At 37.7% G+C, this 15,536-nt stretch overlaps 1 protein-coding gene across 3 annotated transcripts in view; it reads right to left on the bottom strand.

Annotated features, from left to right (window-relative positions):
- Positions 1-1,865: 1,865 nt before the first annotated feature.
- The window catches only part of LOC127441660 (apoptosis regulator Bcl-2-like), a 68,717-nt gene continuing 55,046 nt past the window's right edge, over positions 1,866-15,536 (bottom strand). The window contains exons 1-2 of one of the 3 annotated variants that reach the window (XR_007897349.1): positions 14,641-15,119; positions 7,228-7,352 (exon numbers count right to left, since the gene is read on the bottom strand). Coding sequence is in view for 2 of the 3 variants with exons in the window: in XM_051699300.1 (XP_051555260.1) it covers positions 7,003-7,352 (350 nt within the window). In the remaining variant the exon portion in view is untranslated. Of the gene's footprint in view, positions 7,353-14,640; positions 15,120-15,536 lie in introns of those variants that run through there. The other 2 variants (XM_051699300.1, XM_051699301.1) reach the window with 2 other exon arrangements.

The following is a 15,536-nucleotide window of genomic DNA, read 5'->3' on the forward strand; positions in this document are numbered from 1 at the left end:
AAAAAACATTGAGGCATTGGAAGTGAAAAGGGGGCAAACAATAAATGTTAAAATAATCATATTTATTTTTTTTGTATTTTTTTTTAAGTAATATGAGTGTTAACATGATTGTAGTGTGATAACATTTCATAATAACCTTTTCTGTGTAAAGTTATATCTAATTTTACAACTTCATTGCCATAACAACGCAACGTTGTAAACCCTAAAACCCTTAAACGATTTTACAGCACAAGTTAAACACAATTTCTAACAGAAGAATTAATGTAAGTGCTTTTCTAAAATTATAAGCTTCACATTTCTGCCTTTAAACCCTCCAAAAATTTGCAACATTCACTTCCATTGTAAGTGCCTCACTGTAACCTCGATTTCTGCTTTTGTTAAAGAAAAAGAGGGACGAGTTGAAATTCTTTTTTTTTTTTTTGTGGTAATCAACATTATGCCACAAATGCAGTCGATTGAGCTTAACTTGTATTGAACCTGGAATATTCCTTTGCTCAATTCCATTGAGCAAACCAAAGGCACCTATGGCAAGAACAAAAAACTCCAGTGGAGGGAAAACTCCATAAGATGTTAAGTTAGTGGTCTAGGGGCTATTCATATGCATCCCAATCAGTGAGCCAAATTTTACTGTGTTCCTATGTACCATAAACATACCCTGTGATCCAAACGGCCTAAATGATCCCTTCAGGGGCGCTTCTAATGGATTACAATCATTATGTATCGCCATGCTGTAAGGTAATTCCAAACATGACCGTTATTTTTGAACCCCACACTCTTTAGCACTCCAAAGCTCTCACAGTGAATGGCAACCTCTTCAAAGGAAAGGATCACTTCTGAATGGAATGCACCCATTGACTCCCACTCAGAGAAGGAAGAAGAAAACTAACAAATTCAATAGGGGCTGTGCCCCCTCGGGTCTTGGCCCCTTTTAAATAAATAATTTAATCAAAATGTTTTGTGGAAATTGGAGTATCCACTAGAGGGCAGTGTCCTCGGCTATATGACATCCTCATGTCTAAAATCTCTATGAAATACTGTGCAATGTCCCTCAGAGAATGTTGATGAATGTGTAATTTTCTATCTTGCAGCACTTTATATACAATGTGCAACACTGCATACTCCCAGCCTAATGTATTGAAATGTATTCATTATGAAGCATTTTAAACAGGTAAAAATATTAGTACAAATCACAATCATTAAATCAGTCCAAATATTGATTGTTCACTCGCAGACACACACCTATTGGCATGACGCTCACAGCAGGCCTCTGCAGTCCAATGTCTGGCTGTGATTTTAAATTCTTTTTCCAGTCAAAGCATGTCATGTCTTCCATATGCATGAAGACACCAAGAGAAAAGGAGAGATAGCGTGCTGAGGACGGAGAGCGACTCAAGCAGGGATGAGCTCTCTCCTCAGGGAACTGTCTCACTCCCTCTGTCTGTCTCGCTCTCAGTCGCCATTCGTTTTACTGCATCACGCTTTTCACAGATTCAGTGGCAAGGCAGCAGAGTCTTTTTGAAGCTTGCCATGAGATGAATAAAAGAATGAGTGTGTGTAGATGTGAACGCTTGCCTGAGGGAGTCAGTTTTCACACGCATGGCATTTAGTGGGATGAGGGGGCTGGAGGTGCGTGTCATGCTCTGGGACATCTTTGAAGTCGAGGGAACAGGGTGAAGAGAACAAATAACCCCTGAAGTGCTTGTGGCTGTCGTACCTTGTCTGTGTGTTTCCCTCAAATTACTGTGACTGCTTTGTGAGCACAACTCAGAAAGTTGAAGTCACCGAGCATGGTGCCATCTTTCGTTTAATCACCTCACAGAAGTATGTGAGATATCACCATAAATCAGTCATTTCACGGAGGCAGATTGGTCTTAAATTCGTTTTATTGAATCTTAATTTGTTTGGCAGGAACAGAAGGACTAGTAGCTTATTCAAGCAGTGACACAATCATACACAAGGGCACGGTGAGCACAGCAACAGTATGCTGTGCATTGCTATGACATATAGCAGCTTTTCTTGTAACGTGAAATTGCTCCAGGTGTAACAACAATGCAATACAGGATCATTCAGAAACATATTTTGTGTGTACTGTACATTGTGAGAGTTTACGTTGTGGTCCTTTTCACCTTATAATGTTTAAAGTCAACATGAAATCAAAATGGACCATTTACTTTCTTCAAGATGTAATAATGTGCTCTGCGATGTTAATTCTTAGTGGACGTCGACCGACTGCCTCCACTTGAATATCCTTTTAGACACACTTCCATCATTACGGAATCAAAATTGGTTGCGAACATTGTTTCATGTTGACTTTAATGTTTAGACATACATGTTCCCCAGAAAGTGCTCATGAAATATGTCAGCTAATGTTAAATACAGTCTAATGAATGATGCATTCTTTAAAAGTCTAATATATATTTCTCCAAAGCACTCAAATATAATAGTGCAAAGAAAAGTCCATCTATACAGCTTATACGGTAACACTTTACAATAAGGTTCCATTTGTTAACATTAGTAAATGCATTAGGTATCATGAACAAACAATTAACAATATATTTTCTACAGCGTTTACTAATCTTAGTTAATGTTAGTGTGGCAGATTACACTGCCTTCCCTATCAAGGAGGAAGCGGGAGCCGGCTGGACAGATCACAAAGACTTTAATTAACACACAGTTCACGTAGACACAACATACACAATGCGCTCTGACACACACAAGCCGGCAGACACACACACATCTCCATGCAATGCTCACTCTGTTGACTTTTCAGCCCAAAGCAGATTGCACACTATAGTGCAACTCTCTCTCTCTCCTGTACTGGCGTTCCTGGCTCCTCTTTATCTCTCTCCCGCTGACTGGGTAACTCAGCAGCAGACCTCCACCCTGACAGCCCGGCCACGCCCTCCTCCTCATCACAGTTAGTTAATAAAAATACAATTGTTCAATGTTAGTTCATAGTGCATTAACTCATGTTAACTAATATAACTTTTGATTTTAAAAATGTATTAGTATATGTTTTAATTAACATTAATAAATGCTTAATACATATTGTTCATTGTTAGTTCATGTTAACTAATGTTGTTAACTAATGATAACAAATGGAACCTTATTGTAAAGTGTTACCTATATATTTATATAAATTACATAGCTTTCCAAACATCAAACTGAAAGACATACGTTTGTAAGACGTATTTCCTCAAGCAAGAACTCAATTTTAACATGCCATTTTTAAACCAAACTTTAGTGAATATAAGTCAAGTCAAAGCTGAATTTTAATTCACAGACATTAACGGATGAATTAAATGGACACAATTTAAACATAATTCTCTAAAGATATAATACGTGTTAAGTCAGTTACAGTTATGCTCAGAATAAAACAGCTGGACGTTAGTAGTGACGCCTAAAATCCATAATGAACGCCATTGACCGAAGCTAGAGATGAAGTTTGCGTCCATACAACAGCACAGAGATGTGAAGTTCAATGAGAAACCTGTTTGCAAACTTCTTCTAAAATGGACATTTCTACCTCTTAAAAGCATCAGAATTCTTTGGAAATTTTCCCCAAAAGATATATATTATTAAAATGCAATTTTGACATGTTAAAATTGATTTATCACTAGTGAAAACACAATACTAGAATGAATATCAATGGTATCCACGATGTAAGATGTTACATGATGAAAACAAAAAACAAAAAAGAAATATGGTTTGGCATACCTCTACAGTAACAATGGAAGTGACTACATGAACTGAAATATTAATATTCATCAAGTCGCCGCACATCTAGCAGTTAATTACATTGATTTATATAATTTATAATCTTTACATTTTTTAAGCAGCATTTAGTCAGCAAATTAGGATCTAATATGTGCTCCAAATCTTTCAGAGAAGCTTAAAACGTCACAATGAAATCATCCCTATATGATCTCTTGAAACTAGTTGAATGATTGGTACCTAAAATAAATAAAAATGAAACAAGAATGAAACAGCTATCTGTATTATAAATATTTCAGCAAATGTTAGTGTCAGAGAGAATTGTAGCTGTAAACAAGACAAACAGCATCCATTTATGACACTAACTCATTTTACAGACAGGTTCAGTCCTTTGTGACTGCTTTTGTTGATGATGTTGTTGACCTTGTCAAAACCTACAGTACAGACACACGGAAATACATGTACAGCCTACAACAAGCCTATTCATCTACTTTGCTGGACAAGGTTGATTTCTAAATTCATCCATCAACCACTGATTAAAACACTGTGTATGCATTTTAGAGATTGTCACATGTTAGACATGAACATACATCCATAAAGGCCGGATAACACGGAACATTGACTGGTTATGGATGCAGTTCAAAGGAGTTACCGAGGGCATCTATTTAACAAATGTTTGTTAGCACCCCATACAATGACACTGAGGTTACTAATAATGGTGCCCTAAACGGATCAGTTTGAGCAAACATTTAGTATCCCCCACCTTCAAGGTATATTGCAAGTCCCTCTGTGATTCTGAAGTTTCATTTTGGTTCTGTGTGAATCTAAAAGCGACCAATGCAAAAGCACCAAAGATGGCTCCATGGCACACACTTTAATAAGTTGCTCATGTCCATAGGTTTAACACTAAAACTTTTAATTTCCTGCCTCCCGAACTTTTGTGGCAGGATTTCGTTCAAGCATGCTGTGTCAGAAACAGACACCATGGAAATGTAAACACAAAATCCAAGGAATCTAGTTGGGATTTCCATTCCATTTATCCATTTGTTTGGATCCACTTGATCCCTGAACATGATGCTTTGTAAATAAATGCAATAATGTTAATTAAAAAAAAGCCAGATCTCAAGTCTGGACAACTGTTTCTGTTGGTGCATGGATGAACACTAGAGTGGGCACGAGTGTAGCTACTGTATTAAAGAGTATAGTGTGAACTCTGCATACTGTCTGCTGGACAGGTTCGAAAAGACTTCAAACTGGCTCAGTTGTACCTGTGGAACGATTCCAAGATATCCAAGGCAATAATGTCCCCCCAATATTGAGAATAGTGATCGATCGGATTATTAATATGGATCGATCAATGTGACCGATTCTTGTTCTTTTACATTTGGTCCACCCCAATCTTGACTATTTGGTTACATCTTTGGTGTCTCTCACAAACCTGGACTCACTCAACATCTGAAATCTGCCGGTACTTTCCTATTCTGTGCTCTCTTCATACTCTCTACCCCCAAGCACTTTAAAATAACTCTTCCTGAATCAGTAAGCTGAGCGCACTACAGCACATTGCATTCCATTAATTCCATCTTCTCTGCATTTCACTTTACCAGGACAAAATCCTTTAAAGAGCCCATGAAATCCTAACAAATTGGCTAGCTTTTAAACTAGCTTTTAATCCATGTCTGGTAACTGTGAGGTCATCTTTATGCTAGCGTACTGCTAAAATGAACTTTTAGAATATATACGCATTTAAAATGTAGAGTTTTTCTCTTTCAGGATAACGGACCAAAAATATTGTTGGCTCATCACAGATTTTTGTCTAATCATATGCTGTCTAGAAGAGAATGTCCCTCCCCCCAATACCACTTGCAACTGACTAAAGAGTAGCAAATCATTGTTCCTGGTTGTTATAAAACTAAAGCCTATTGGCTATTTTTTTTTATATAAAGGGACGAGCCCTTCAATATGTGTCACACCCAAACTTCCAGTTTCAACTGACCCTTCGCTAAGCCCCACCTTATAAGCGCTTCTGACTAATCAAGTCATAGCATCTGATGCCATTATTTTGACACACATTTGCTCTTTTCCAATGACAGCCTATGGAAGTAATGTATGTTTGAGTACTTTTAAGTGGGATTTTATCAAAATAATCAAAGAAATGTTAATGTAAAAAAAAGAAATGTTTTCGGGTCATTTGCAATGGTGACGAGTTGCCCAAAGAGCATACCCGCAGTGTTTTCTTTATATTTTTTTAAATAATCTTTAAAAAAATCTGGAGAAGAGCATGTTATGGATTAAACTGTGTCAGCCCCCATTCCCAAATGAACATATAACATCAGCAACAATACCTGCATTTGCCCCAAGTTAAATTAAAGCTAATAACTGAACGTTTATTCATTTATGTATTGATTCAGGTCATAATAAATGTGATAGTAAATAAAGAGTTCACAGCATCAAAATGAGTGTGTTATGAGACGTTATGAACAGTTCTGTTCACTTACGCTGATGTTATTAGATGAGTAATCACTATTAAGTGAAGTTTTTCTCTTTTTTTAAGTGACTGTAATAATCAGTTGCCTTGATTCTGATTCACAGTCTCCACAGTTTTTAATCAAATTACTATGTAATTTAACAACTTCTCTACAAAAAACTTCAGATAAATATGCATTACAATGTCCCTCTTCATACCAGACCACGCAAAAATATTATCCATTCCGTTTATGAGAATATTTAGCCAAATCCCACGTCCTTCACAGCAGTCTCCCATTCATTCCAAAGGGGAGTTCTGCAGAGCTTGTGAGAACGAGCAACGATAACCAAGGGGGGCGGAGCTTAGTGAAGGGTCAATAGGAAGCACTTGAACATAGGACAAAAAACTCAAGTGATGCTATCCTGAAAGGCCTATGGATTAAGTAAGGGTTAATTAAGACCAATGTTATAAACATCAGATCAATGATAGTGTGTTAAGTTGTATCTCTAATGATCAACCTGATTATAAAGGGACATTTGGGTGGGGCTGGTATCATTAGGATTTAGCTTTCAAACCAAACTTTCATCACCATCGACCTCCTGCAAAATCTCCACCATGCTCCCAAGATGTTTCTCCACTTTCTTGTATTTTTCCATACTCTTCATGTTTATACATGTACACGAGGTCCGGTATGTGCTACACTAAAGATGACCATGAACCAATTGCATGTGACCAATCCGTTTGAGATCTGAACTTATTCTGCCAATGATATGGCTGCCTGTGTTTCTTTCATCTTTTTTTCTTCTTCTGTGAATGTCCTCTCATGAAGTGTCAGCAGCATGTTCATTTCCTGCTGTTACTGTCTTTGTGTTTGAGAGCAGAGAAGAAAGAATATGAGGGAGTAGGAGAGAAGCTTTGAAGAGGAGCAGTCCTGGGACATGGATGTCTTCTGGGAAAACAGGAGGTGAGGGGGTGTAGGCAGAAAGGAGAATGGAGGAGAGAGAGGGCAAATGATTACGAAAGGGAAGGTTCCTCATTTCTGGGCAAGGTAGGCCCCTATGGTCAGGCCAACGGCCCCGAGAGCAGCCAGACCAAAGACTGTTACTATTGATGACCAGGAGCTGCGGAAGACCGAGTCCCTCTGTCTGCCATAGAGTTCCACGAATGCCTCCTGGTCAAAAAGAGAGAGAGATTTTATTAGAACATGGCATTTAATTCAACTGAATGTATAATTAGAGGTCCACTATTACAATTTCTCATACTTAGAGTAAGGGATCTGAACAAACCCCTAACCCTTAGTATTAAACTTTTGCATGCAAAGGCTAGGGCATACTTCATTTTTCTGTGTTCCGTTCCATCTAGTGAACAGTCGAGCGCTCAGCCTTTCAAAGTATACTCTTTTGACCGCAAGCCCATAAGGACGAATTTGACGCACATGCACTGCGCCAACTGTCCGTGTGTAGAAAAACTATGCTGCATGCAGACAGTCCGTGCGTACTGTGTTGATTACGAAATGTGCATCACATGTACTGTAAGACTTTCGGCATGCGGAAAACTGACACATACTGGGGCCTTAACTCGTCCCACACTGTTTGTGCTATGGACAAATCGTGGCTTATGGAGGAGAGGTGTGCTACTACTTTTCTAAGCAATGTGTCTTATGATTTTTTCCTCACGGAAGTGACCCAGGCCACATCTAGGTACCAGAATATCATATACTAGTAAACAACTCTCCACCAACTACCCAGAATACCCAAGCAACCTCATAGTAATGCACTAAAAACCACTCAGAACACCTTAGCAACCACCCCCAAAATCCTAGCATCATGGCAGCAAGCTTTACACAGGCAAGCACATTTCCTTCAGAAAATCTAGGGGGAAAAGTAAGCTCCTATTAAATTAGTCATAGTTCTAGATATTTGTCATAAAAAAAAAACAGTATCCTAAATGTATTTAGAAAATATAACTGCAATAGTTGTAATAAAACATTAAATAAATTCTTTACACTCATGTAATAGATTATTTAATTTGAACATTTCCACAATAGTTAATGAGTCATGAAACTCTACATGGCGCAAGCTGATTGGTCCTTTGACATGTAAACTGTTAGTCAATCAACTTGCATACTCTCTCTTCTTTGTGTAACATTTAATTTGTCTCAGTTGTTTGCAGGTAAGCAGGTTTCACTGCAGCATGTCAAGAGAGTTTTCTCACTGAAACCCTCCTCCTTCCCAGTACCACACGTTTAGATGTATTTCAAGGGGATTGTATGTATGTTTAATTGTGCAGTACACCTGTTATTAAGATGCGTCTCGGGTGATCTGATCACATGTGGTCACAGGTGAGACACATCACTGTTTACACCTGGTTGCTTAAATGCATCTCCTATAACCAATTGTGACTGGATTTGAAGGGACTCTGTTTCATGATGACATACATCAATCACTATGTCAGTGTGTTACTGCATTACATTAAAGCACAACAAAGTCAGAAAAGCTATTTCTCCCAAAAGCATCTGAAATTTAATCTAAGCACAAAAGCAACATTTTGAGCAGAATTGTCTGTTAATTTAGTGGATTATCTGTATTAACTGCAGATGTTTGTGCTTCCCATAAGTGTCTGTGCATGTTTATTTCAGACACACTGAAGAAAATCTGTGAAATTCTCATGCTTGTTTTAGCGCAGCGGTTGATTGACAGGCAAGGGGTGGCAAATCATTACTGCTGGGATGCATACAGGACAGATTAGTGTTTACACTTCAAATGTGTGGCTACCTGCGTTTTTGACCACATTCGTATGTTGTTTTTGTGATCCGATCACAAAATGTTTAGACCCCATTTAGACCTGTATTTAGCGCTGATCACATTTGACTGGATCACCTGAAACACATCTTAATACCAGGTGAAATGGGGTCTTACATGCTTGAAACAGCATATCTTTGTGTCCCAGCTTTGTGTCTCTGCAGCAGCAGTAGTGTAAGCAGATCTAGACCGCCCAGACATACCCACCAACTTGTAATTACCATTATAATAACACCTTAAATATATTCATAGAGTTGTCATGACTGAACTACAGTTAGTGTTACAATAGTAAAACCATGGTTGATTTTCATAAGGGATGTAAATTCTACAAGATCTGTCTGGATTGTCATTAAGCTGATGGAAACACAAACATTTCTAAAATTTCACAAGTGTCGACTTAATATTTTTCCGTTTAACTCTAGTCCATAAACTCTATGTCGATGCTTCAAATGTCGCGAACAACTGGTTTGGAAATGCAAAAAGGTAGTGTCACATGACAGAATTTACCCCAATCGTTATCCTGTGTTAATCATGACGACAAGGTATACATACTTGAAAGCCAATTTATTGTACGTGAAGCATTACTCATAACTGCACAGATCCGATGATGCTAACACATATGCGTCATGACACTTCCAGGAGTGCCAACACAGATCGACAAGTGCACGGAGCACAAATGAATGGCCACTCTTTGCGATTAATTTAATTGCGGTAGCCATTCGTTTATTTATTAAAGTTGCTTTTCCACACCATTCAAAATAATAGATGGCAGTCATGGAATTAGCCCACAATACAAAAAACATACAATTTCTGTGCACAAAGATGTTTTAAATTAAAAATAAATACAAATTACAAGGAGAAAAGCATAAGTGTGCTTTTTTGGAACACTAACATAGCTCATTTCTATAAAATTATTGTTTAGCTCCCTGTATTAAATTAAATAAATTACGAAATGAATAAAGCATTAAATAAAATAATTAATTACCAAATGAAAAAATATTATCATTAGGCCAATATACTTGCCTTTTCTTTACACAAACCTAAATTAGCCTTACCCTGTTCTGTAAATGAAAAAAGTCGGCTGAATGACATTCTCGGAATGTTCTAAATTTTTTCAAGACTATAAACTATCAGAACTATTTGTCCAATACAGAGCTCACTTTCGGGAAACTATCTTTTGAACATTTTAAAACTTTTAAATATTTTAAATCTAACCCTCTTTACCTCGGATCGCATTTGCTGAGCTTCTTCAGAAAATGTCAATTGCATTATGACGCTAAAATTAATTTTAGATGACAATCAAGTTCAGTTGATCGTTAAAATTTGTGGGACAAATCTGAGGGACATAATGCAGTTTTGATGCTTTAGATTAGATGATTGTTCAAAATCGCCTATTCAATATCAGGAATGTATCATATGTAAACCCTGATATTACACCGCATCAATTTTTCTTTAATAGTTGTGCACTCAGCATATACACATCGATGGATGATCCTTATATTAAGACCAAAAGTTTCCCCCACTATACTTGGTGCAGGCTGCCAGCTTGAACAGGGCCATGACGATTCACTTTTGGGTCGGAACCGGTGGCAACCTGAGATAGGCGCAACATCAGGACCAGTATTACAGTCCTATCAGAAGGGCAACTGCTCCCTTTTGATTGCAATCCCTCATCTTCTGATTGCATTTATTTGTGAAATTAAAATGACAGTAAGCTGGCTAATTTGACTCAATACTCTCCCCATTTTACAAAGACTTCGGGAAGTCTTTACTGCAGAAGACGGCAAATTTTGCAAACATTTTATTACGCATTTTCACTTTGTCGATAACAAAACAGCACGAAAAGTGGATGGAAACTAGGTTAACGTTCCTTTAAAAATGTTTTATATTTGCGGCATGCTTTGGCTTGATACATAGTTTATACTTAATGCAAAGCCATTGGGCCGCATTTTTAAAGAGCATTTTGGACCTAGTACCACCCCATAGTGGTAAGAAAGTGCTCTTAGCAGCTCACTGGAGAGGATGGAGAGCTAAACTTATAGACCTTATTCACGCCATCTTTGATTTTTAATGGGAATGACAACAAGGCTGTGAGAGATAGACATAATATCTCTTCAATGGGCTGTACTGCAGTTTAAAGTGTTTTTGGATCGTTCCGCAGACAAAACATTGATAAAATATCTGTCCAAGTACATTCAATATACAAAGAACTCCAGACAACATGAGTTAAGGAAAATCAGATGTAGTCTAGGGGCTTTATACAGCTTTATACCATTCTTGCTATTGAAGAGATGGTAATCTAGGGGTAACCATTGATAACAAACTAAATTTCACAGACCACATCTCAAAGACAGCACGATCATGTAGATTTACACTACAATATCAGGAAGATAAGACCCTTCTTCTCTGAACATGTCACACAACTTCTTGTTCAGTCACTTGTCATAACTAGACTGGACTACTGTAATGCTCTCATTGCAGGCCTCCCTGCATGCACAATTAGACCAAATGATCCAGAATGCAGCAGCACGTCTGGTCTTTAATCAAAGTGTTACACCACTCCTTGTCTCTCATCACTGGCTGCCGGTTGATACACATATCAAATTCAAGGCTCTGATGCTGGCATACAGAACAGTCACTGGGTCTGCTCCAGCATACCTAAAATCATTTCTGCAGAGCTATGTTCCCACCAGAAGCCTGCAGTACCAACACAAAGAGGCACCAAAACACTTTCCCGGACTTTCGGTTTCATCGTACCACGTTGGTGGAATGACCTTCCCAACTCCATCCGTGAAGCTGATTCAATTTCTGTCTTCAAAAATGGCTAAAAACACATCTTTTTCATGAGCACTTAACCAGTCACTAAAAAAAACAAAATTCTTGTTGCACTTTAATCTGTCTTGAATACTATTCTGATGCTAGTGAAACTTTGTAATATGGCACTTTTCATACCACTGTCTCCTTAAGATGATTTGCTTATAATGTATTCCTCTTTTGTAAGTCGCTTTGGATAAAAGCATCTGCCAAATGAATAAATGTAAATGTAAAAGTCTATCACTCACAGCCTCGTTGTCATTCCATAAAAAATCAGAGATGGCGCTAGCGTGAATAAGGTCTATAGTCCCTCATGCTTGAGCCCCTCTTTTACGGACAGCAAGCCAAATATGTTTACCCTTAACAATCTGTTTACCATTTCCACTTCCAGGGGCTAGGTGGACAAGCGAAGTCGTGAACAAACAGTATGTGAAATGTATACACAAAGGTCAAACACACAACAAATAGGCCTAGAAGTTGCAAGCAAATGTATCTGAATATAATTGATTTTTTCATTCAGTTTTAATCTTTAAAATGGGTTGTGTCTGTAAAACAGAGCAGAGAGGATGTCCGCTAATATAACCAATGTAGGCAAACCAGACAGACAGAGGAAGCGGCATCCTGAAACAAGTATCAATGTGCTTAACCGGATATCCATGTCACACAGCTGAACTAGGGAAGAGTTCCTACAATAGTTCCTCTCCAGAGAACAAGACTCAGTTTTACTGGAGACCAATACGACACTTACCTCACATCTAACGTAATTGCATTAGTCTAAGAGCAGCAGACAAAGTATTCCAAATGATTCCTTTTAGTGGACCTTATTTATAGCAGTTTAATAAATTCAAGCCTTTTATCAGGTTTTTACATAAAATAATACAAGAAAATGTTCACTGATTCATGCAGACATGCAATAAAGGGTAAAACCACAAAAAAAAAAAAAAAATGATAGAATGATCTGACCACTCTTTTAAATCTAATTCACATACTTCTAAATATGGTTTCATATTTGATACCAATGACATCAGACGTCATTTGTTCTTGCGTGTCACGTTATGCAACATGATCACATGGGAAATGTTGCTTCTGAAAGTTCATGAACCCTGAAATTAACCCCATTCAGTCAAATTACTGACCAGTGCCATCCCCCATTAGACATTTTAGCATCAATTCCAATGTAAACACATTTCCATCTAGCGCTCCTGATAGTGTGTTGTGCCAGCAACCTCTGAGACATGGTTCTGGTCGCATGGGAACCAGGAAGTATTTGTGTTCACATAAACAGTGTTGAAAGCTTTTTGTCAGTTGTGTTTTTGCTCTTAAATCACATTTTTACTCCACTGAAGGTTAGGTTTAGGGTTGGGGTTTGGGGGTAAAGTTAAAAAACTATGCACTCTTGTTGACTGTTTTACACCATTTTCAACTAAAAACAACTCACTTTTGGCGTCACTCTGTGGACATTTTACTTGTAAACTGGGGCTCACGTGTGCCCATACGTTCAACAACACTTCCAGCTTCGGCCACGCAGAACAATTTCAACAGCAAAAGTTTCCAACTTCTGTCACCAAATTAACAGTGTGATCAGTCTGGTAATTGACATCAAACCAGACGCAGTGCTTCTTGCAACACCATATGTAAATGTATGTGATTTGAGAGCTATAGTGGAGTGGAAGATAAACATATAATGACTAAATGGTAGATTTTGGCCTGTTCCACACCCAAAGCCATTGTATTGCTTCAGAAGTCTTTTAATATAGTGCAAAATTTGCATAGACCCAGCCCTCTACATAGCGAGTAAATCACTCGCAACCAAATTTCACACTATGTGACTAAAATATGTATTTTATTAGCCACTGGCGAGTAAATATTTAGATTTCACTTGCCTGAGCTTGAGTTGTGTAGTGGCAAAGAAGAACTGGAGCACTGCAAAACTTTTACTGAATAAGAAGCGGTCGATTACCTACAGTCTACTTAAGCTGGAAAGATTATTATACTGTATATATTAATTGTAAGTTTATTCTATTTTATTCTGTTCTTTAATTTTATATTTTTAACGTGCATGTGTATATGTGTGTATATGTACTGTATATATATATATATATATATATATATATATATATATGCATGGATATATGTATGCATATACTGTATATATGTAAATGTATGAGTGTGCATTTATATACGTGTCAGGATCCTGTCACTTTGTCAGTCTGGGTTTTTATGGTGACAGGGTCCTGACACTCCTGTTCTGTGGCTGTTTTGTGTTTCGTTTTTTGTTTTTTTTTGTCTCTGTGTGAGCGCACAGCTTTGGGTTGTGGTTTCCCTGCCGTGCGCTCTTCGGTCAGTCTTGTGTTTCATGTTCGGAGCATGGTGTCTGGATGCTGACTCTCCTGTCTAGTTTCAGTTTCTTGTTCTCCCGTCTTGTCAGTTCTGTGTTCTGCTCCTTTTGCTCCAGCCCAGCCCATCTGTGTGCTTACCGCCCTGGACTTTGTTTTTCCCCTACGGGGTAGTTTTTGTTTATATTTATTTTTGTATTAATAAAACCCTTTGTTTCACTCTGCATTTGGGTCCTGCCTCTGCAATTCATGACATGTATGCATGTATACGTAGACCTGTATGTATATTCTTAAATAGTGTATGTCTTTATTTCCCTTCTCCTTTTACTTTTTACGATGGAATGGTGAGAATTGCAAAGTACGATTTTCATTGCATGGTGTAACTCTTATCCCGTGCATATGACAATAAATAAATACATCTAAATAAATCTAAATTAGAAAGTTGGATTCAGCCTCGTCTTTTACAGTGTGTTTTGTCTCATGAGCGCACGACCTGAAGGAAATTTACCTTATTTGGCTGCAGTAGGTCCAGATCTGTCGGGTTTGTGCTGTCACCATCGCCTTAGTTCAGTTGTGAAATGGCACTGACATTGCATTTAACGACGTCAACACTAATGTGCCTGTTGGATGCCTGTTAGAAGGTTAAAGTGTTTCAAAACTCAAGAGCTTGTAGATTTTAATTTGATAACGTGTACAATAAATATTTGTGCAAGCAACCGATTATACAAGTAAAAGTTTCCTTTTGCTTCATTCCATGTATTTTGTATCCAAAGACGAGACCCATGGACCCCATTTTCATTTCATGATAAAAAGAAACATTATTTCGAATCATACATTGCACGGATGAGGGAAAAACCACTAATGTGCGCTGCACTCACTCAGCTGTAAACACTTGCACTGGGAGCAGCCATTCTCTTAAAGAGACAGTACCAATTTAGCACTTGTAATACATATCAACGTAAACTCAATGTAAATTGCACAAGTGCATATAAACTAACATGTTACAAAATGTAGTAATGTAGTAAGTGTAATAAATGTGTACATAAATATTTAACCCTCAAGGGTCAATTTTTGCTGGATATTTTCCTCATAACAGCGGAAACAACTTAAAATACTTCATCATTGTTCGGCATACAGATAAGTGTAAGACATCATTAGAGACTATAAAGGGTCTACTTTTATTTGTGTACACTTACAATAACAACAAAACCTTGTGCTTCTGTAAAATAAAGAAAATAAACAAGGTGCGCTTATAACCGTCTCTGTCTCCGCGAGCATCTTTCTGAAACACGTCACAAAAATGAACTGAAACTCCGTAAATACTTATCACACAAACATGAAACATATGTCTAACGAAAGCTTAAAATGTCTACTTTTAACTAAAACAATTCAAATTTAAAACAA

This window comes from Myxocyprinus asiaticus, chromosome 5 (assembly GCF_019703515.2).
Source record: "Myxocyprinus asiaticus isolate MX2 ecotype Aquarium Trade chromosome 5, UBuf_Myxa_2, whole genome shotgun sequence".
In the NCBI taxonomy this organism is placed as follows: Eukaryota; Metazoa; Chordata; class Actinopteri; order Cypriniformes; family Catostomidae; genus Myxocyprinus; species Myxocyprinus asiaticus.